The following is a 22,171-nucleotide window of genomic DNA, read 5'->3' on the forward strand; positions in this document are numbered from 1 at the left end:
CGGCCACTTGGTGGGTGAACCAACAGAAAAAAGAAGACCTTTCTCTCTGTCTCTCTCTCTCTCACACTAACTCTGCCTGTCAAAAAAATAAAAATAAAAATAAATTTAAAAAAAAAAAAAAAAAGGCGGAGAGACAGATTTTCCATCCACTGATTCACTCCCAAGATGTCCACAAAAATTAGCTAGGGCTGTGTTAGGAACCTGGAACTCAATCCAGGTCTCTTACATGGGCAGCAGGGATGCAGGCACTTGGGCCATCACTGCTGCCTCCCAGAGCGCACATAATGGTTTAAAGAAATAAGCATGGGGGACCAGTGTTGGCACAGTGGGTTAAGCCGCCACCTGAGAAGCCGGTTTTCCATAGAAGCACTGGTACAAGGCCTGGCTGTTCCACTTCTAATCCAGCTCCCTGATAATACACCTGGGAAAGCAGCAGCAGATACCCCAGGTACTTAGGCCCCTTCCACTAGCATGGGAGACCCAGATAGAATTCCTGGCTCCTGGCTTTGGCCTGGCCCACCCTGGCTGTTGTGGCCTTTCAAATAAGCCAATAGAATGGCAGGCAGGAGAAAGGAAGGATGAACATGGAAAACTGTAGAATACTAAACATAATTTACACTAAAAAGCTAAAAAAATAAACAATGGAATGCCTTTAACATTCCTAAGGGAAAATAATTCCAACCTAAAACTCTATGTCCTCAAACCAGCAAGCTACTGTGAGGACAGGACTATTGGAAAACAAGCAAAATTTCCAATTTATCGCTCACGCACACTTAGGGAACTCGCTACCAAAATGACAGGCCCTGCCCCCGGGGCAAACCTACAAAGGGGCAAAAGGACCCAGGGACCGGCAGCTCTGTCCAACAAAAGATCACCTTCAGGATGATGGTGAAAGGAAACTCTAGGACATTCACTATTCAGCAGACTTTGGACAACAGGGAAGCCCTCCAAGAAATAAAATGGGTCTGAGTAATTGTGTCTAAGAATATCTGAAGATTTACACTATTTTCCCTACATAGCAGGGAAAGCCACCGCCTGCAGTGCTGGCATCCCATATGGGTGCCAGTTCGAGTCCCAGCTGCTCCACTTCCGATCCACCTCCCTGCAAATGTGCCTGGGAAAGCAGCAGAAGATGGTCCAAGTGCTTGGGCCTCTGCACCCACATGGGAGACCTGGAAGAAGCTCCTGGCTCCTGGCTTCAGGTCAGTCCAGCTCTGGCCATTGCAGACATTTGAGTAATGAACCAATGAATGGAAGACCTCTCTCTCTTTCTCTCTCTCTCTCTCTCTGCCTCTCCAATAAATAAGTAAATCTTTAAAAAAAAAAAAAAGTGTATACACTTTCACCTATATTTTAAAAAGATTTACACTATTAAAGGATTAATGATAGGTATACACAAAGCTAGGAAAATGAAAAGTAAGACAATTATAAACCTCTCAAAAAAACTAAATTTTATATGAAAAGGAAAATATAAACCTAGGACAGTCTAAGACTCAGCTGTGACAATATTTAACTAATCACAAAGTAAGCAATGAAGACTGCTTAATCAAACGGGGCAATGTAACAATATTAGGACAACAAGGAGGGAGAGAAGCGCAGCTAGGTCCTCATCCTCCACAGCAGGATATCAGCAGGCAGTATCTAAGGAAACAACATCAATTAGCAGCCTAAGAAGGCGAAGAATGACCCTGGAAACACATTAAGAGAGAGCAGCTTACTGCACAAGAGACTGGACTCAATCAACATACTTTTCCACTATAAAACAGAGAAACAGCCCATCTGACAAGGCTATGACTGAACACAATAATGTGCCCAGTGTGCTCAACAGTGCCCCCAACTCTGCCAACCCCTACGCTAGGCCATACGCGACCCCATGGTCTCTCATCCAGGACAGAGCAGCACAAGCCCCACTCGAGAAAGACCCGATCAGAAGCTCTGCAGGTCATCCGTGCAGAACGACCACTGCAGGCAAAACAGTGCAGAGCTCGCCGGCTCTCCGGGCAGGGGACACCCCACCTGCACCTCCAGCCCCAAACCTTTCCTGAAATTCCACGCATCTCTCACCACACCTGCTGGAGTCTTGCCTTTCACATGTCAGTTCAAATTAAACATATCCAAAAACCTCAAAATCATGACCCTCTTCTACCATTATTTGTACTAACCGAAGGACATACCATCCATCCTCTACCACACATTATCTCTTAAGATGCACTTCCTCTAAATTCCTGTCTCCGAACTTTTGCCATCTCCCATCCTTCCTTCCCCAACCCGTGCGAGGAATCCCCACCCTGCTCTAACCACACCTTACCTAACCTAAGGGCCAACTGGCATCCCCTCGCTTCTTCCAGGCCTGCCCAACACCACCCTACCCATCAGAGAAGTAACCACAGCTACCTCATTACATCCCTGTACAGTTATTTACTCTCGACCACCATCTAGCTTTTATGTAGTAAAGCCCTGCAGGTCCCACTTGGTTAAAAGTTCCTTGAGACTGGAGTCGTTAATACTAACATCTAATACTCCCCACTGTCCAGGACAACTAATCAAACTCTAACACATTTCCCCAGTACCTGAGTCACCCCCTAGGAGCACACAGCTGTCAGCAGTACTCACCACTTCACTTTGCATGTCTGTACGTTCCATTCCACAATGTGTTTATCATCTGAACAACTATACAAACAGCCACTGTCTTGATGCCACTGTATGCAATTGACTCTGTTGTCATGTCCACCACTCTGCAGGTTAAAACAAAATAATAATAAAGAAAAATGCATCTTACATGAGAATATGAAACCTGGAGTCAAAACCAAATAGTTAGCTAAAATGTTTTTAGGCCGCAACTAAACTTTCGACTACAATCTTCCAATTTAGTTTTCCAATGTCAAAACTGAAGTAAATCAGCTAGAACCTTATGAAAACTTTAACTCTATTCTCTGTAGGAAAACTCTACTTCTACAGCCCAAGAATACTAGTTTTGAATGTCATTTGGTTTTTTTTTTTTTTTTTTTTTGACAGGCAGAGTGGACAGTGAGAGAGAGAGACAGAGAGAAAGGTCTTCCTTTGCCGTTGGTTCACCCTCCAATGGACGCCGCGGCCAGCGCGCTGTGGCCAGCGCACCGCGTTGATCTGATGGCAGAAGCCAGGTGCTTCTCCTGGTCTCCCATGGGGTGCAGGGCCCAAGCACTTGGGCCATCCTCCACTGCACTCCTGGGCCATAGCAGAGAGCTGGCCTGGAAGAGGGGCAACTGGGACAGAATCCGGCGCCCCGACCGGGACTAGAACCCGGTGTGCCAGCGCCGCAAGGCGGAGGATTAGCCTACTGAGCCACAGTGCCGGCCATCATTTGGTTTTGAAAAGTGCCAGGGGCTGGCACTGTGGCGCAGTGGGTTAACACCCTGGCCTGATGCGCCGGCATCCCATATGGACGCTGGTTCACTTCTCATCCAGCTCTCTGCTGTGGTCTGGGAAAGCAGTACAAGATGGCCCAAGCCCTTGGGCCCCTGCACCCGCGTGGGAGACCTGGAATAAGCTCCTGGCTCCTGGCTTTGGATCGGTGCAGCTCTGGCCATTGCAGCCAACTGGGGAGTGAAGTCTCTCTCTCTCTCTGCCTCTCCTCTTTCCGTGTAACTCTGACTTTCAAATAAATCAATAAATAAATCTTAAAAAAAAAAAAAAAAGAATTCCAGCTCTAAGCATGACAAAATACTCTATGAACGATGGCAAGAAGTTTGACACTCGAGTGAACTACTGATTTCAAACAGCAGAGCTCCAAATCATGCTTAAGGTAAAAAAATCAAGTTTGCTAAAAATATGCACTTGAAAATACTCCCCCTTTTTAGATTTTTTTAAAAATTTATTTGAAAGGCAAAGCTACAGAGAGAGGAGGAGAGACAGAAAGAGATCTTCCATCTGCAGGTTCACTCCCAAAATGGCCACAACTGCTGGGGATGGGCCAGGCTGAAGCCAGGAGCTTCTTCCAGGTCTTCCACATGGGTGCAGGGCCCCAACACTTGGGCCATCTTCCACTGCTTCCCCAAGCACATTAGCAGGGAGCTAGATCAGAAATGGAGCAGCCAAGACTCAAACAAGCACCATCTGGGATGACTATGTGACAGGCAGAGGCTTAATCTACTACTCCAAAATGCCTAGCCCTGGCCAGCGCCACAGCTCACTAGGCTAATCCTCCGCCTGAGGCACTGGCACCCCGGGTTCTAGTCCTGGTTGGGGTGCCGGTTCTGTCCCGGTTGCTCCTCTTCCAGTCCAGCTCTCTGCTGTGGCCCGGGAAGGCAATGGAGGATGGCCCAAGTGCTTGGGCCCTGCACCCGCATGGGAAACCAGGAGGAAGCACCTGGCTCCTGGCTTCAGATGGGCGCAGTGCGCCGGCCGTAGCGGCCATTTGGGGGGTGAACCAACAGAAGGAAGACCTTTCTCTCTGTCTCTCTCTCTAACTCTGCCTGTCAATAAATGAATAAATAAATAAATAAATAAATAAATAAATAAATAAAATGTCCAGCCCTGAAAATCCCTTTTAAAATAAGTGCCAGGGTCAGCCATTTAGCCTAGTGGGTAAGATGTCCTCCTGGGATACCTGTACCCCATTCAAGAGTGCCTGGGTTTGAATCCTAGTTATACTACAGGTTCCATCTCCTGCTAAGACATATCCTAGGAGGTAGTTATAGCTCAAGTACCATGCCACCCAAGTGCCTTGTGTACAACACTTTAAATATGTATATGTATATGTATATGATAGCAAGCTACTAGCTTCCAACCTAGCTCCCTGCTAATGTGCCTAAGAAACTAGCAGATGGTCTAAGTGCTTGGGCCTCCGACACCCACATGGGAGTTCTAGGCTCCTCCTGGGTTTGGCCTAGGCCAGCCCTGGTTGGTGTGGGTATTTGGGATATGAACCAGAAGATGAAAGATCTCTGTCTCTCTTCCTTACAAATAACAAATGAAAAAAAAAAAATTTTAAGAACTAAGTTCTATGTTACACACACAAACAGATAAATTCCAAATAATAAAGTTAAAAAAAAAATCAACCTTGGGGCCAGCATTAGGGCATAGTGCATAATCCCGCTGCCTGCAGTACCGACATCCCACATGGGCGCCAGTTCATTTCCCAGCTGCTCCACTTCCTATCCAGCTCCCTGCTAATGGCCTGGATAAAGCAGCTGATAATGGCCCAAGCACTTGGGCCCCTGCCCCCACTGGATGAAGCTCCTGGCTCCTGGTTCCTGGCTTCAGCCTGGCCTAGCCCTGGCCATTGTGGACATCTGGGGAGTGAGCCAGCAGATGGAAGCTCTCTCTTCTTTCTTCCTCTCTGTAACTCTTTCAAATAAATAAATAAATAAATCTTTTTTAAAAAATCAACATTGTTACTAATCAAAGAAATACGGAAAGAAAAACCAAAACAAAGTAGCACTTTTGGTCTGTTCACCTACCAATCTTTATCACTGTACTGTTCAGGCTGGTGAGGTTATAGTAAAAACGTGTAGTACATAGATCATATACTGCGAGGAGCAATGAACACTAACATATCCTTCTAGACAGCAATCTGGCAATGTGTCCACTCACTCACTCACTCACTAACCATCTACTAAATAGCAAATAGCTTCAGTATCATGTCTAAGTCTAAACAGTCACCTGAGATACGCTGTGTAACACCCTTAAGATCACAGAAAAGAGCAGGATTCCACCTCAGGACACACTAGCTCCAAAGCCTCAAAGCCTGGTCCCTTTCTGCTCCACTATATCTTACCAACACCCCTACCTGACACCCACATGGGAGTTCCTTCTGGATAAATTCATGCCCCTTAAAGATGCATGTATAGTCCTATCAAGTAGCAAAATGATCCAAAAAGGAGTTCTGGGTTCCACCAGCATCATGGAGCTGAGAAAGCCACCCCACACTGCACAGAATGCAGGGCACAGCCAACCACAGAAGACCAATCAAATGCAAAGACGAGCTCCGCCTCCAGCGGGGTAAAGGGCTCAGATGAGGAACACACTAGACATATGGGGCAGGAGAGAACAGAGTTCTTTCTTGCCATATGGATCTAAGTGCTTTATATTTTTTAACAGTTGTATGTTAGCCTTATAACTTTAATATGCAAAAATAAGTAATATATTTCTAGATATAAATTACAAATCAGATAAGCTTTCCATCCATCAAGCCGCTGTTTTCCATCTTCACTGTTGCTGCTGTTTTAATGGGCTACTCAGCGGCAGTAATCATGCTACTGAAAGCAGGTACCATCCCTCCACTGCTGACCTAAGCACAAGCCAGGGAAACTCTTCTGGAAAGTGTTTCCGTACTGTGTACAAAAAGCCCCGATAATGACACACTTCTACTCACTATTACAAGTTAGTAATTCTGGAAATCCCTAAGAAAATTTTTTATTGCTTAACAACAAAAACTTGGAAACTCCTAAATGGTACTTAACAAAAGTTAAGTACAAATGAACTACTCAAGTCGGTGGGATTCTCGGCAGTCATTAATGCTTATAACTGGTCTTGACAAATATGAGAATTGCTTATATTGTTTATTTAAGGAAAAAAACCAGGACAGGCCGGCGCCGCGGCTCACTAGGCTAATCCTCCGCCTAGCGGCGCCGGCACACCGGGTTCTAGTCCCGGTTGGGGCGCCGGATTCTGTCCCGGTTGCCCCTCTTCCAGGCCAGCTCTCTGCTGTGGCCCGGGAGTGCAGTGGAGGATGGCCCAGGTGCTTGGGCCCTGCACCCCATGGGAGACCAGGAAAAGCACCTGGCTCCTGGCTCCTGCCATCGGATCAGCGCGGTGCGCCGGCCGCAGCGCGCCAGCCGCGGCGGCCATTGGAGGGTGAACCAACGGCAAAGGAAGACCTTTCTCTCTGTCTCTCTCTCTCACTGTCCACTCTGCCTGTCAAAAAAAAAAAAAAAAAAAATCAAAAAAAAAAAAAAAAAAAAAAAAACCAGGACATACAATAGAGCCAACTGTACTCCTCAAATACATACATAAAGCAAAGAAACTGTTAACAGATGTCTCGACAGATGAGGGTATTTTCCCACTTCTCAACATTACATAGTCCCAAATTTCCTGACGTTATTTAAAGGGAAAACTTGTTTGATTCATACATACAGAAAGCTTTCCTATGCACAGGAGTCCAATGGCAAAAGAAACACAGTGTGACTGGTATTCTCAAACAAATTATGCCAGTTAACTGGGGAAAGCAGCAGAAGATAGCCCAAATGCTTGGGCCCCTGCACCCACATGGGAGACCCAGAAGCTTCAGCCTGGCTCAGCCCTGGCCAATGCAGCCATCTGGAGGGTGAATTAGAGGACAGAAGACCTCTCTCCCCACCCTACCCCCAACTCTGACTTTCAGAATAAATAAATAAATATTTTTTTAAAAAATTATGCCAATTAAGGAACTGTCTCCCAGAGCCAAACCCACCCTTCCATACTCCAGTGCTGGTACCAGGCTCTGCAAACTCTGCTGCTCTGAGAGCTGGATGACAGGCTCTGCCAACAGGACACACTAGAGGGAGGCCTGGCCTGAGAGGGAACCAGGGCTCTACCTTCCGGCCTCCTGGCCTGTACCACGCCAGCCCCAGCGGCAGCAATCCTCCCAGGAGCAGCAGAACCCAATACGCAGTTTTCCCAACTCGGGGAGACCCAGCACCAGGCAGCTGCAGCCCTCCTCAGAGTTCTGGACCCTAGGTCCGCGGGGCCTCTCCTCCTCCAGGGACAGCAGCGGCAACAGAGCCACAGCCACTCCTCAAAGCTCTCGGCCTCAGAGCTATGCCTGCCTTTGGCGCGCTGCTCTCCTGAGGCAGCTGCCTGGGATCTCCAGGTTTCTGGACCTTTTCTGACTTTAGATCCAGTCCACACTTCCTCAGACACTAACCCACATGAAGGCAAGGATACCATTGCAGCTTTGCATCAAACATCACGTCATTTTTAAATGTAGAAGGGGGCCGGCGCCACGGCTCAATAGGCTAATCCTCAGCCTGCGGCACTGGCACACCAGGTTCTAGTCCCGGTCGGGGCGCCGGATTCTGTCCCGGTTGCCCCTCTTCCAGTTCAGCTCTCTGCTGTGGCCCGGGAGTGCAGTGGAGGATGGGCCAAGTGCTTGGGCCCTGCACCCGCATGGGAGACCAAGGGAAGCACCTGGCTCCTGGCTTCGGATCAGCACGGTGCACTGGCCGCAGTGGCCATTGGGGGGTGAAGCAACGGAAAAAGGAAGACCTTTCTCTGTCTCTCTCTCTCACTGTCCACTCTGCCTGTCAAAAAAAAAAAAAAAAGTAGAAGGGACAGAAAACTGCCCCTCAAGCAATGACCCCAACACATACCTTCAAGAGTTTTGTTCTTAATAACTTCTAATAACTCCCTGTTCTTTTATGTGACACATACATGTATCCACTTACTGTTAATTTACTGTGCAATTCTCCTTTGACTGTACTGTATAATAAGATGCTACCAACTGTTGTACCAAGAGCCAATAAGTCCGTCTGGTTACTTGTTCCTAAAGCTTCTGATTTCCTTTTTTTCCGCTGAGGACTTTCCTGGAAAAAGAAAAACAATGTTTATATTTAGTATTTCAAACACTAAAACATCATTAATGCCCACTAGCTCACAAAACACACCTTTAAAGGGGAAGACCACTCTAAGATGATGTCTACTAAAATAAAAAAATCACTCCAATGGGAAGAGTTGATAATTCTCCGCCCTTGCCCCCCTCCAAAGGAAGCAAACAGGACACCTGGATAACACCCATTAACATCACCTGTAAAACTCAAGCCAAACGGTAGCGACTAGTGGGGCAGCAGAGGACACAACAGAGATTGCTCCAGTGACGGATCCAGGGCTGGGCTGACAGCTCCAGACTGGCACAGTGATTCTAATGGCTTACAAGGTACAAGTTTCACCAGTGCTATGGCATAGTGGGTTAAGCTGCCACCTGCAGAGCTAACATCCTATATGGGCTGCTCCACTTCCGATCCAGATCCCTGCTAATGCACCTGGGAAAGAAGCAGAAGACAGCCCAAGTCCTTGGGCCCCTGCACCCATGTGGGAGAACTGGATGAAGCTCCTGGCTCCTGGCATGGGTCCAGCCCAGCCTTGGCATTGTGGCCATTTGGGGAGTGAAGTAGTGAACCAGCGAATGGATGACTTCTCTCTCGGCTTTTGCCTCTCCCTCTCCGTAACTCCATCTTTCAAATAAATAAGGTAAATCTCAAAAAAAATTTAAAAAAAAAAGGCACAAGTTTGAATCTCATGGCAAATGCTACAACTTTGTTGAATTATTCAAATATGAACAGTTCATGTCTGTCCATCAAAGACAATCAATGGTTACAACTTAAAAGTATGTGGGGAGGCCAGCACTGTGGCATAGCGGGCAGTGCTGGCATCCCATATGGGTGCCGGTTCGAGTCCCAAAAATCCAGCTCTGCTATAGCCTGCGAAAGCAGTAGAAGATGGCCCAAGTCCTTGGGTCCCTGCACCTGTGTGGGAAACCCAGAAGAAGCTCCTGGATCTTGGCTTCAGATCGGCGCAGCTCCAGCCAACTGGGGAATGAACCAATGGATGAAAGATATCTCTCTCTCTTTGCCTCTGCCTCTCTGTAACTCTGCCTTTCAAATAAATAAATCTTAAAAAAAAAAAAAAAAAGGATGTGTGTTTAAAATGCTAAACAATTATGATTTCAGAGCTTTTCTTATGCTTTAATTAGAGCTCACCAGTCTGTGTATTTTAGCATGAACTAGCTCAGAAAACTCCATCCTTTCAATGCAGGTTGAATATTCCTTATGCAAAAATCCTGGGGTAAGAAGAATTTCAGATTTCCAGTTTTTTCAGATTTTGGAGTATGTGTATGCATGTATATGTGTGTGTGTAAAAAGAGATCTTGGGCATGGAACCCATGTCTACACACAGAATTCATTTATGCTCCATGTGCATCTTATATGCACGGCTGGAGAATAACTTTATACAATATTCTAAGTGGCTGTGTTTTGACTGCAACCCCTCACATGGGGTCAGGTACACAACTTGCCACTTGTTGGCATCATGTCAGTGCTCAAAATATTCAGATTTTAGAGTATCTCAGATAAGCAGTGCTCAACCTGTATAGAATGATCAATACCATCGAAAAGGAAACCTTAACATAAGATCCTTGTTCTATGGCACAGAAAAAGGAAGTCCAGGACCTATAAAAATCTACCCAATTCAAGAACCACCAGTGAAAAGTACAATGTTACCAGTGCATAAAGAATACCAAGGAGTAGATGTGGAAAGCATTTTCTTTGTGCGTGGGAGTGAAGGGGCCTTTTACTCAGACACATCTGAAGAATAATTCACTGGACACACTTAGACAAACAAAAAGCAAAAAGATTTAATCAAAGAATGTGACTTTTTATTTAACAGGAAAAAATACAAATGTGCAAATCCTTAAAAATGTATCTACATAAAAAGCCCAAAAAAGGAGTTACATCTAAAAGCAGGTGGTCTCCTTAGTAACATTTAATTTACAGGAAACACTGAAACCTTTGTCTGAGGAGTGTCCCAGGTCCCACCTTCAGTTACATGAATTTCTGGCTCTACCTTTGAAGGCTTCCAGAGGGCAAATGCAGTTCCCACCCACAGCAAGGACAGTGGAGGCCCAACGCATTCATCTACTACTAACTCTGTGCTGAAAGCTTCCAGGAGACAGTTCTGCTCTTGGCTTCCCAAAATCAGACTGAAACTACCTACACACCGAGGTTTCTCAATGTGTAAAGTAAAGGTTGGCCCAAAATGTGTATGCTTCAGCAGATTTGAACTTCTACTGAAAAGCACAAAGAAATATTAGAAATTAAAGATTAACACACTCAAAACCCTGTTTTCCCTATCTAAAGAATCCCAATCATTTCTGGGAGCAGCAAGCAGAGACAGGTAGAAGCAGTAGCCACACCATTTATGTTCAACTTTGAGGATCACTGATCTAAGCCTAAATAATTCAACCAATTAATTTAATCTCAATCAGCTAGATTTTTTAGGGTTGGATACTTTTCAAAATAACTTAGCAGGATGAGCATGTCCAAACAGGTAACACAGAGACCTTATCAGAGGTTGATATAAACAGCATACATTTTTGTGAAATATTTTAAGTATTAACTCATACTAAGAATTTCTGAAACCTAGAGTTGAGTGCTATTGATGATTGTACACTATGACAGCCATTGGTTGCCATGGACTGTCTGAACATGCTACTGCTGTGATCAAAGAGTAAATCCACAGAAACAGCTCTGTGGCATTCAGAAGCAGCCAGGCTGGCCTTCACCTCACCGTTTCAGCCTCACCTGGAACCCCCTGTTTACAGTACACTTCCTAAACAGGCACATACTCTCTCATTTTGCTTTTGCTTTTCCCTTCACCTGTAGGGGCCTCTTCCGATTCATCTCCAGTTTCATGGCTTAAATCTTAGCCACACTTCAAGATCTACAGAAATCTCTTCTTTCTCTCAAGATACTCATTACAGACACAGTAAATCTGTCTTTTACATCTTCGTCATACTCAGTTTTGCTACCACTGAAGTGCCCAGCAGAATGCCAGGTGCACACATTTACATTCAAACCTGTAAATCTAAGGTGCCGTAACAGGCAGACTGAGAAGTCAGCTCACATACTTGTAACTGAAAAATTCTCAGCTCCTGAAAGCAAAAGGAGTGAAGGCCTGAAGGATGTGACTCCTTAGATGAAGGAGCCTTCCAACACGAAGGGCAGCCTGAGCGATCAATAAACACCAGGCACCTGTCTGATGAAGACAGCCATCAGCATGGGAGTCTGAATGGCACACCTGTGTGACTTATAAAGCCTAGAGCAGGGATGAGGAGAGGAGAGAGGAAAAGTACATCTAGGAGGAGTCTGGCTTTCATCAGTCACTAAGCAACGACTTCTCAGACGGAGGTCCCACAGCAGGAGCTGACATGCACATGGAGAGCCAGAACACACCCATAAAAACACGGACATGGAAGTGAGACAGTTCCACAGAGGAATATCCTTACCAGGAGCAATACACTGCTATTTTCCATTCTATTTCAGTTTTTCTAATGCTGTCACAACCCACTTTATCTACTTCAAAATTAACTGATGGATCAAAACCTACTTCTGAAAAATACAGGGGCTGATGCTATGGCGCAGCGGGTTAAAGCCCTGGCCTGAAGCGCTGGCATTCCATATGGGTGCCAGTTCTAGTCCCAGCTGCTCCTCTTCCGATCCAGCTCTCTGCTATGGCCTGGGATAGCAGTGGAAGATGGCCCAAGTGCTTGGGCCCCTGCAATTGTGTGGGAGACCCAGAAGAAGCTCCTGGCTCCTGGCTTTGGATCAGTGCGGCCCTGGCTGTTGCGGCCAATTGGGGAGTGAACCAGCGGAAGGAATACTTCTCTCTCTGTCTCTACGTCTCTCTTTAACTCTTTCAAATAAATAAAATAAATCTTTAAAAAAAATGAAAAAAAAACTGAACTCTCTATACTGAAAATTATGCCCCAAGTTTTAAGTTTCATCGTGTAAGTAAATCTCCTGTCCCATTTCTTGGCCCATCTTACTGCCACTTACTCTGGCAAGTGGTAAAAAAAAATGTGTATATTTTACCTAAAATTACCAAGTGTTTACATCGAAACACTAAATTATAATACACAGAAACGTCTATTTCTGCCAAGTGGATCTAACGTCAAGCTTCTGTCTTCTTCCACACTGTACGGGAACCTAGCTGAACCGAGCCACAGCCCTGAGGGATGGCGATGGGGAGACTCGGCTCAGACTTCTAGGAACACCCTCAGCACGACCGTGCTGACCCGGCCAGTGCTGCCACACTGCGGGCCCACTATGGGTCCCAAGCGGGGCGGGGTCTCCTCGCTGCAGGGGCAGCTACCATGACGGCTGGCAGAGCACAGCCCTCTTTCTGCAGAGCTCTCCAGCAGTCAGGGAAGGGAAGGTGTGCAAGTCTGGAGAATTTCAGAGGAGCCAACAAATCCGCAGGTTCCACGGGGCTCAGCCACTCTCTGTCACAGTTTACACACAGAAACCCGAGCAACTCTAAAAGGAGCACCCAGCCAGAGCCCATCACCCTGCTTCTTTGCGCCTGCCCAGAGTACTTCCTTCCCTCATGAGAGCTCTCCTACCTCCGGGCCGCATCAAACGAATGATCAGCTATATCATGTGTGTAAAGATCCTCTTTACTATATCGTGGCGTAACTGCAAGGTATTACAACCAACCTGTGAGGAAAACAAGTGGCAATCTAGTTTTTCTAAACATTTATGTACTAACTTTAACCTGTTACCCAAAAAAACCAGCATAAACTCATCTTTCTCCACTGACAAGAGTCCCATCACCACACTTGGTAAGTCCTGGGGTGGCAAGCTGCCAATTACTAAACCAAACCCAGGATGCTCCCACAAACTGATTTATACTGGGGAATGCAGCGTGAAATGATAAAAAGCAGCCAGCAGCCAGCAGCTCACCGATTCATTTACTGAGCACTTATGATGTACCAGTCCTATACACTGTCCCCTTTTAGCCCTGTGAGGACCCTGAAAGGTGTCCGATGTCTCTTTTCACCTCCAAAGTCCATCATGTGCCAGGACCTCAACAAAATGTTGGGACATGGTTTGGAATAACATCCTTTTTATGTCCCACCCTGTTAAGCCACAAAGATGTAAAATAAAGAGTTTAGTAGGGGCAACTTAAATGACAAGGAACATAAGCCAGGGACCTGGGAGCAGTGGTTGCAGCAGCTCTTACAAATGACTTCCTTTTCCATCTGTAACTATGTGACTTTCAAATTCTACACCTAACATTTGTGTGAAGTGTTTTCACAGAGGAAAACACTCTGCCCCCGCCCCCTCTCACTTTCAACACTGAGGGTCCAAGAGGACACCCACTCTACCAGGGAGGTACTTTTATCCCCATTTTAAAAACAGAGGACTAGAGGCACAACTACCACCATGAAGTGATGGCCGGCTTCCAACACAGGCAGTGCAGCCCGGGTCCGAGCGCCAACCAAACCGCTGCTCCGTGTTTCTCAGCACGGGCATGATGAGCGCTGCCACCACGGTTCAGAACAGCTCAATCAAAAACGGAGAACAATGCCGAAAAGGAAAAACACGCAGAGTGCTGTAATGTTACCAACAAATACAGTATCTTCAAAGTTCACGTTCTGTGATTCCCTTATGGGGCCTGACAGGTCTCCTCACAGGTCAGCAGCACCAACTATGAAAAGATGACCCCAAATCTGAAATACACATATAAACCCACCCACCCCAAAAAACACAAGTTAGATATATCTCTGCTTCCAACTCCAAAACGTAGTAGACAGTTCCCACGGGTCATCAGACGGAGTAAGAAACAGCCCAAGTGCAAACTCAAGAGTCAGGGCTAAACTTCCGATGCTTACAGGTCGGGCTGGGGCGACTGGGTCCGGCTTCTTTCTAACCGCGGCAACCACGTGCGTGAGAGTTAGACCAACAGCGAATGGCATTTACCTGACAGTGAAAACCCTTCCCTAACTGGGCAATCCCCCATCGAAGGGAAACTTTACCTGCACGGATCTCCAGTCCAGCCACTACTCCACTTCACCTCCACACCCTAATGCCAACTGGAAGCTTGGAGGGCTAAGGCAGTGACGGGGGGAGGGGGGGGTCCGCGGGGGGGGGGGGGGTAAATGTTTGAAAATCAAGAAGGTTGGAAAGGCTGAGAATGAAGATTCACTAGAAACGTCACGAGTTTCAAGAGCGAGAGTGCCCCAGCCTGACATGGAAGGGAACACGTGTTGAGTCTGCACCCAAGGGGCAAGGGGAGGGGGGTGTCCCGGAAGCAAGAGATAGACCTGTCCATCCCAACTGCCCAGGGCAAAGCGGACGGGCTGGATCAGGGACAGAGAAGGACAGAGAACCGTCGTATGGTCCCATGGCGGGGCTCTGTCAAAAGTCAGGGGTCCGATGAGCGCAAGCTGATGAGAGAGGCCCAGCAGAAGGAAGCTGCCCCAAGGGGGCCGGGGACCTCGGTGAACATGGCGGCCGGGAGACGGTGGGGAGCACACCGCATGGAGCCTGCCGGCAGGGCTCGAGTCCACGGTCCACGCGATCGAGCCGCGCCCTCGCTCACTGCCCTCTGGACAGGCCGCGCACCGGGCTGGCGGCGTGGGCCCCATGCGCGCCGCCGCCGCGCTCTGCGCCTCCTTAACCCGCGGAGCCGAGGGCCACGCGCGCGCCGTACCGCGCGCCGCCTAGCCCAGGGGCGCCCAAGCCGAGCCTGGGCAGAAGCCCGCCCCGCACCGTCCCGCTGGCATTACCTTGGCCTGCAGCCTCACCGGCGCCCAGGCCAGGCAGGTGCAGGTACCGCTGAGGTGCGCGGAAGGCACGTACTCCTGGTGCAGCCGGTTGTTGGCTGTCTCCCACACTCGCAGGTGCCCATCGGTAGAAGCCAAAGCGAAGTAGGCCTGCCCGTGCGGGGAGAAGGCGCAGGGGACCCCCGCCGGGGCCAGGGGGTCGCCGCTACCGCCGCCGCCCGCCGCCATTGCTGCTCTGGCTCCGCGGTAGCCACGTGTTCGTCCGTGCGCAGGCGCAGCGGTCGAGGGCGGGGCCTGGAGGGAGGAAGTGGGGCGGAGTGGCTCTGCGCGACGCCGCGGAGCGTTGGGCGGGGCCGTCCTGTGGACGGTGGCCCGGTGGGGCCCGTCGCTGCCTCGTTCTGAGGCAGACGAGAGCGCGTTAGGGAACGTGACTGGAGAAGGGCGAGCAAGGTCCGTTGCTTAAGGGAAAATAAAGAAATTCGTATAAGGTGGTTGGACGAGACATTTAAAAGAAATAAGTGGAGGGGGCGGCTAAAACACCAGTTAGGGGCCTGCAACCCAGAAGTGGGTTCGAATCCCGACTCTTCCTTCTGCACACCCAGAGAGGCAGCTGACGATGGCTCCAGTAATTGGATCCCTATCACCCACGTGGGAGATCTGGATTGAGATCCACGCTCCTGGCTTCGACCTGGTCCAACCCTAGCTGTTGATGGGGAGTGAAACAGCCAACGGGAGATCTCTCTCTCTCTCTCTCTGGGTTTCAAATAAAATTAAAAAAAAAAATTCTTCACTTATCCCTGATTGTAACAACTGTTTCTGTTTTCTCCCATTCCCTTCCGGGCTGTAATCACGTACACAGATAATAATTTCTTCAATCATAATACCTTAAAAATAATGGTGAGAGCAGCTACTCGCTCTTATTTCTCCAGGATTTATCCTATGTTGTACATCAAATAGACTTTTTTATGGTGGCACTATTTCTCCAAACCGATGCATTCTAATTCAGGTACTGTGCAGCTCAAGCCACGTTTATTGCCTACCAGGAAAGAAAATTTACCACCTTCTATTGAAAAGCACAAAGAAATATTAGAAAGGAGGAGCAATACCACTGTCGGCGAAGACGGAGGCTTTTACAACTGCAGAATGGCATGGTGAGGTTTGCATTTTAGAAAGACTTTGGGCAGCAGTGTGATGACTGTATTGGAAGGTTGGGATCACAGGTGGAGATGGTTGTGACTTCAGGGAAAACGCAGTGGAGACAAACAGCTTCGAAAGATGTTTGTCAGGGGCATGGTGTTGTGGTGCAGGGAGCTAAGCCACCATTTGAGATGCCAGCATCCAATTTCAGAGCACCATTTCAAGTCCTGGCTGCTCTGCTTCTGACCCAACGTCCTGCTAATGTGCCTGGGAAGGCAGCAGATGGTGGCTCCCATACGGGAGACACAGATGGGAGTTCCTGGCTCCTGACTTTGGCCTGGCCCAGTCTTGGCTGTTGCAGCCATTGGGGAATGAACCAGTGCATGGAAGAACCATATCTCTCTCTCTCTCTCTCTCTCTTTCTCTCTCTCTCTTTCAGAGCCAAGGACTCGGGCCATTTTCTGCTTCCCCAGGCTATAGAGAGAGCTGGATTGGAAGCAGAGCAGCTGAGACCTGAACCTGCACCCCCATGGGATGCCGGCACTGCAGACAGCAACCTTGCCCATTATGCCACAGTGCCAGCCTCCAAATGAATCATTTTTGAAAGAGATGTTTATTAAACGCGATGAAGAGAATTTGAAGTGGCAAGTAAGGCAGAGGAGAGGCCAAGGATAACTCCTTGAGCTTTTACACCATGGGATTGCTCAGGGCTCCAGTTCACACAGGATAGTGAGTCCGAGAGGAGCAGCTGTCTGGGAAGGGTGATGTTGTCTTTAGTCTGGAAACGGACTCATTCAGCCACCGAAACGAGCTGAATGTCTGCTGTGTGCCCAACACTGTCCTAAGTGTCAAGAATAGGTCCGTTATTATGGGATTCAGGATTCCTGCTCCCATAAAGCTTACATTCTGGACAGGGAAGCAGGAAATAAACACGGAAGTAAATAAATCCCTATTTTGGATAGCGCAAGCTGCTGTAAAAAAAAAATAAATCAGAGGAAGGTGAAACAGACTTTATTGTTGGAAGAAATGGATTTTTGATAGGAAAGCGTCTCTCAAACCAGGCAAGGTCAGAAGGAAGAGCAGCTGATGCACAGAGAACATCAAGCGCAGAGATTCTAAGACTATGAAGACCTTGACAGGTGGAAAGAAAAGTCTTTGAAGAAGCCCAGAGCAAATGGTGAGAACTGGAAGAATCAAGAGTGAGAGTTGAGTTCAGAAGGAGTCAAATTAGAGCCTTGTCCACTGTAGAAAAGTGTTTGGATGTTACTCCAAGAATGATAGAAATAAGCCACTGGATAATTTTGAACATTGGGATGACATGAGCTGATCTAGATTTTTTAAATTTCCTGACTGCTAGAGTCTGTAGAAGGGCAAACACGAGAGCAGAGAGATGAGGTAGATGGCTGTTGACTAGTATTTGGCAATGAGGACAGTGGTGTGTAGAATTCTGATGGAAGTAATGGATGTGGTGAGAAGAGAAGTGGTCAGACTCCAACAGTGTCTGCAGTTAGAGCCAACAGAACTTGCCAACGGGTGGGTTGTGGAGAGTGAGGAGAGGAGAGGAGTGAAGAATGACTCTAGGGCCTCAGCGATTCAGTGGATGGCCATATACCATTAGCTAAATTGGAGAAACAGGTTTGGGTGGGGTGGAAATTAAGTGTTCTGCTTCTTGTGTTTAAGTTGGATATCCTTATTATATATCAAAGTAGAGTTGTTTGGTAGGAAGTTGGCTCCTGGAGAAAAGATCCCACGCAGGGAGAGAAATTTTAGAAGTATTAGCATACAGATGCTGCTTGAAACTATGGAACTGGAAAGCTCACATTGGGCGTGGGTGCAGATGAAGACAACTTAGCCGCAAGCCATGCCAATCTTTAGAGGTCAGGAAGAGGAAGGGGATCCAGGAACAGATATTGGGAAGCAGCAATAGTGAGGCAGGACAAAAGCCCAGGAGAAAGAGGTGTCCTTAAACCAAATGTGTGTGAGAATGTCAGAAGCGAGGCCTAATAAAGCCGTGCCAAACGCTACACGACGAAGACGGGGCCAGCGTTAAGGCGTAGCAGGTAAAGCTGCTGCCTGCACCGCCAGCATCCCGTATGGAATCCAGTTTGTGTCCTCGGTCCTCCACTTCCGATCCAGCTCCAGGGAAAAAAGCAGAAAATGGCCCAAGTGCTTGGGCCCCTGAACCCACATGGGAGACCTGGAAGAAGCTTCTGGCTCCTGGCCCAGTGCTGGCTCTTGTGGCCATCTGAGGAGTGAACCAGCAGATGGAAGATTCTCTCTCTCTCTCTCTCTCTCTCTCTCTGCATTTTAAATATTTTTTTTTTAATTTAGCCAGCAGTTAAGATGCTTATGACCTACAGAGCACCTAGGTTCCATTCTTAGTCCTGGCTTCTAACTCCAGCTTCCTGCCAACGTAGACCCTGGGAAGCGGCAGTGATAGTTCCAAAAGTTGGGCCCCTGCCTCCCATGTGGGAGACCTCACTGTGTCCCAGCCTCCCAGTTTTGGCTCCCGCTAGTCCTTATAGGCATTCGGATGGGAGCACTCTTTAAGAGATAAGAAAAGATATTGCATTACTGAAATAAAAACAGAATGTGATTTTTTTTAAGGTTTATTTATTTATTTGAAAGTCAGAGTTACACAGAGAAAGGAGAGGGAGAGAGAGAGAGAGAGGCCTTCCATCTAATGATTCACTCCCCAATTGGCCGCAATGGCCGGAGCTGCACCGATCCAAAGGCAGGAGATAGGAGCCTCCTCCAGGCCTCCCACATGGGTGCAGGGGCCCAAGGACCCGGGCCATCCTCCACTGCTCACCTGGGCCATAGCAGAGAGCTGGATCAGAAGTGGAGCAGCTGAGTCCCAAACCGGCACTCATATGGGATGCCGGCAATGCAGGCAGCAGCCTTACCCACTACACCACAGCACCGGCACCAATGTGATTTTTTAAAATTACAATTCAAGAGACAGAAGTTTGGTGCAATTATTAAGATACAACTCTGGGCACCTGCATCTCATATTGGAGTGCCAGAGCTTGAGTCCTTGCTCTACTTCCAACTTCCTTCTGATGTGCATCCTGGAAGACAGCAAGTGACAGCTCAAGTATGTGTGTCCCTGCCACCCACACAGGAGACTTGGGATGAGTTCTGAGCTCCTGGCCTCCTGCTTAGCCCAGCCTTGGCTATTGTGGGCACAGGGGGAGTGAACAAGCAGATGGAAGATCCCTCTCTGACTCCGTCTCTCTTTCAAATAAATAAAAATAATTAAATGGCCAAAAAAAAAAAAATCAGGGAACCTTTCCAGATGGCCCCCACCTAAATAATAGAAAGAACAGAAAAGAGAAAAGAAAATGTCAAAGCAATAGTTCAGGAAAGGGTCTCTAGACCTGGAGGATACTGAAAAAGCCCACAAAAAATTGCAATTAAAAAATAGGCAAACGGAAGCAGGTATTTAGCCAGATGGGTAAGATATCCACAGCCTGAATCAGGGTTCCTGGCTTTGATTCCATGCTCAGGTTCCCGGCAGCTCCCTGCCAATACAGACCTTGGGAGGCAGCGGTCATGGCTCAAGTGATTGGGTTCCTGCCACCCACGTGGGAGATCTGGATTGAGCTCCCAGCTTCTGGCCTCACCTCCAGCCCAGCCCCTGCCATTGTGGACATTTGGGAAGTGAACAAGCAGATGGAGTGCTCGCTCGCTCTCTTTCTCTCAAATAAATAGTTAAATGATTTTTCAATAGGCAAAGGACTTAAATAGATATTTCTCCAAAGAAGATATACAAGTGGCCAGTAGGAATCTAAAAGGATGCTCAACATTACCAATCACAGAGAAATGCAAATCAAAACCATGAGGACCCTGCTCTAGGAAACACTTGTCAGCTTAATCCTTGGCCCCTTGGCAGCACATTCAGTGGGTGAGACAACAGGCCACGGTGTCGTCACCCAGCACCAACTCCACGTCTGTTCTTGGACAGCCTCTCCCCCTGCAGCCCACTGCTCTAGAATGACACAAGTAACACCTATTCATAGAAATCAGTCTCTTTGGTTTGTATTATACTGAACATTAAAAATCTAAATAGAAAGAATATACAGTTTTGAATCTAAAATAATTCGCTATTTTGATTCTTCAGAGAATACTACTAATAAAAATCTAAAAGGTGGAAAAAAAAAAACATGAGGAGACATAACCCCACCCCAGTTAGCATAGCTGTTATAAAAAATAAAATACAGGGAGCCAGCGCTGTGGCGTAACAGGTAAAGCTGCCGCCTGCAGTGCTAGGATCCTGTATGGGTGCCGGTTCAAGTCCTGGCTGCTCCTCTTCTGATCCAGCTCTCTGCTATGGCCTGGGAAAGTAGTAGAATATGGCCCAAGTCCTTGGGCCCCTGCATCCACGTGGGAGACCTGGAAGAAGCTCCTGGCTCCTGGCTTTGGATTGGCTTAGTTCCGGCCAATACTGTCATTTGGGGATTGAACCAGCAGACAGAAGGTTTCTCTCTCTGTCTCTCTGTGTCTCTGCCCCTCTGTAACTCTGCCTTTCAAGTAAATAAATAAATCTTTTAAAAAATAAAATAAAATATAACAAATACTGACAAGGATGTGAAGAAAAGGAAATCCTTGTACATGGTTGGTGGGAGTGCACGTTATTACAACCATTTATGGAAAACAGTATGAAGCTCTTCAAAAAGTAAAAAATAAAAATACAACTACCATACAATCCAGCAATCCCACCTCTAGGTATGTATCAGAAAGAATATATGTCAGATCTCAAAGAGATAGCTGCACTTCCATGTTCATTGCAGCGTTATTCAAAAAAGCCAAGATACAGAAACAACCTAATGTTCACGATGGATGAATGGATAAAGAAAGTGTGGGATATACCTACAATGGGCTGTTACTCAGCCTTTACAAGGGGCAGTGTGCGTCCCGCCCTCTGTGACAGTATGGATGAATCATGAAGACATTGTGTTAAGTGAAATAAGCCAGGCATAAAAGGACAAATACTGCGTGATCTCACTTACATGACTTATCTAAAATAATCAGAGTTATAGAAAAAGGGCCAATTGGTCGTTGCTAGAGATGGGAGAGGAGGAAGTATAGTAAAAGAAGAAAAAGTCCACAAATGCTGAACATGGAGGATAAGATTAGACTCAAAGAAAATCGCTGTAAATGATTCAGAATAAAGAGAAAAGGCAATGAAAAGATCCTACAGGCGTCCAGAGAGAAAGCAACTGGCCACATACAAAAGGTCAGGCATCAGAGAGAATCTGCGTGACCAACAACAAAGGAAGACAGCAGTCAATGAGGCAGGGCCCCTCTGAGTGTGTGCTGTGAGGGGCACTGTCCTTAAAGTACCGCGGTGCATTGCAATAATCTGTCCCAGAGTCCAGCATTCCAGGGCATACCTAGCTTACCTAGCACCTGAGTGGGTCACTTATTTATTTATAGACCTCTTATTTATTTATTTGAGAGAGAGAGAGAGAGAGAGAGAGAGAGAGAGGCTTCCATCCTTTGTTTCAATCCCCAAATAGCCACAACAGCCAAGGCTGAGCCAGGAGCCAGGAACTCCATCCTGGTATCCCACATGGGTGGCAAAGGATTGGGCCATCTTCCACTGGTTTCCCAGGTCCATTAGCAGAGCTCCAGTATGGGACGCCACCATCCCAAGTGGTGGTTCAACTCACTATGTCACTGAGTCAGCCCCATGAGTGGATCACTTTTAAAACATCAACCTTATTTCCT

General features: G+C 47.4%; 1 protein-coding gene across 2 annotated transcripts in view; it reads right to left on the reverse strand.

Annotated features, from left to right (window-relative positions):
• Window positions 1-15,561, reverse strand: part of WDR43 (WD repeat domain 43) — a 55,354-nt gene extending 39,793 nt beyond the window's left edge. For both annotated transcript variants that reach the window (XR_016229516.1, XM_002709939.6), the window contains exons 1-3: window positions 15,305-15,561; window positions 8,406-8,543; window positions 2,614-2,735 (exon numbers count right to left, since the gene is read on the reverse strand). Coding sequence is in view for 1 of the 2 variants with exons in the window: in XM_002709939.6 (XP_002709985.2) it covers window positions 2,614-2,735; window positions 8,406-8,543; window positions 15,305-15,529 (485 nt within the window). In the remaining variant the exon portion in view is untranslated. The remainder of the gene's footprint in view (window positions 1-2,613; window positions 2,736-8,405; window positions 8,544-15,304) is intronic.
• Window positions 15,562-22,171: the final 6,610 nt, after the last annotated feature.

The sequence above is a fragment of the Oryctolagus cuniculus genome, chromosome 2 (assembly GCF_051225735.1).
Source record: "Oryctolagus cuniculus isolate XC-2025 breed Fujian yellow rabbit chromosome 2, ASM5122573v1, whole genome shotgun sequence".
NCBI lineage: Eukaryota > Metazoa > Chordata > Mammalia > Lagomorpha > Leporidae > Oryctolagus > Oryctolagus cuniculus.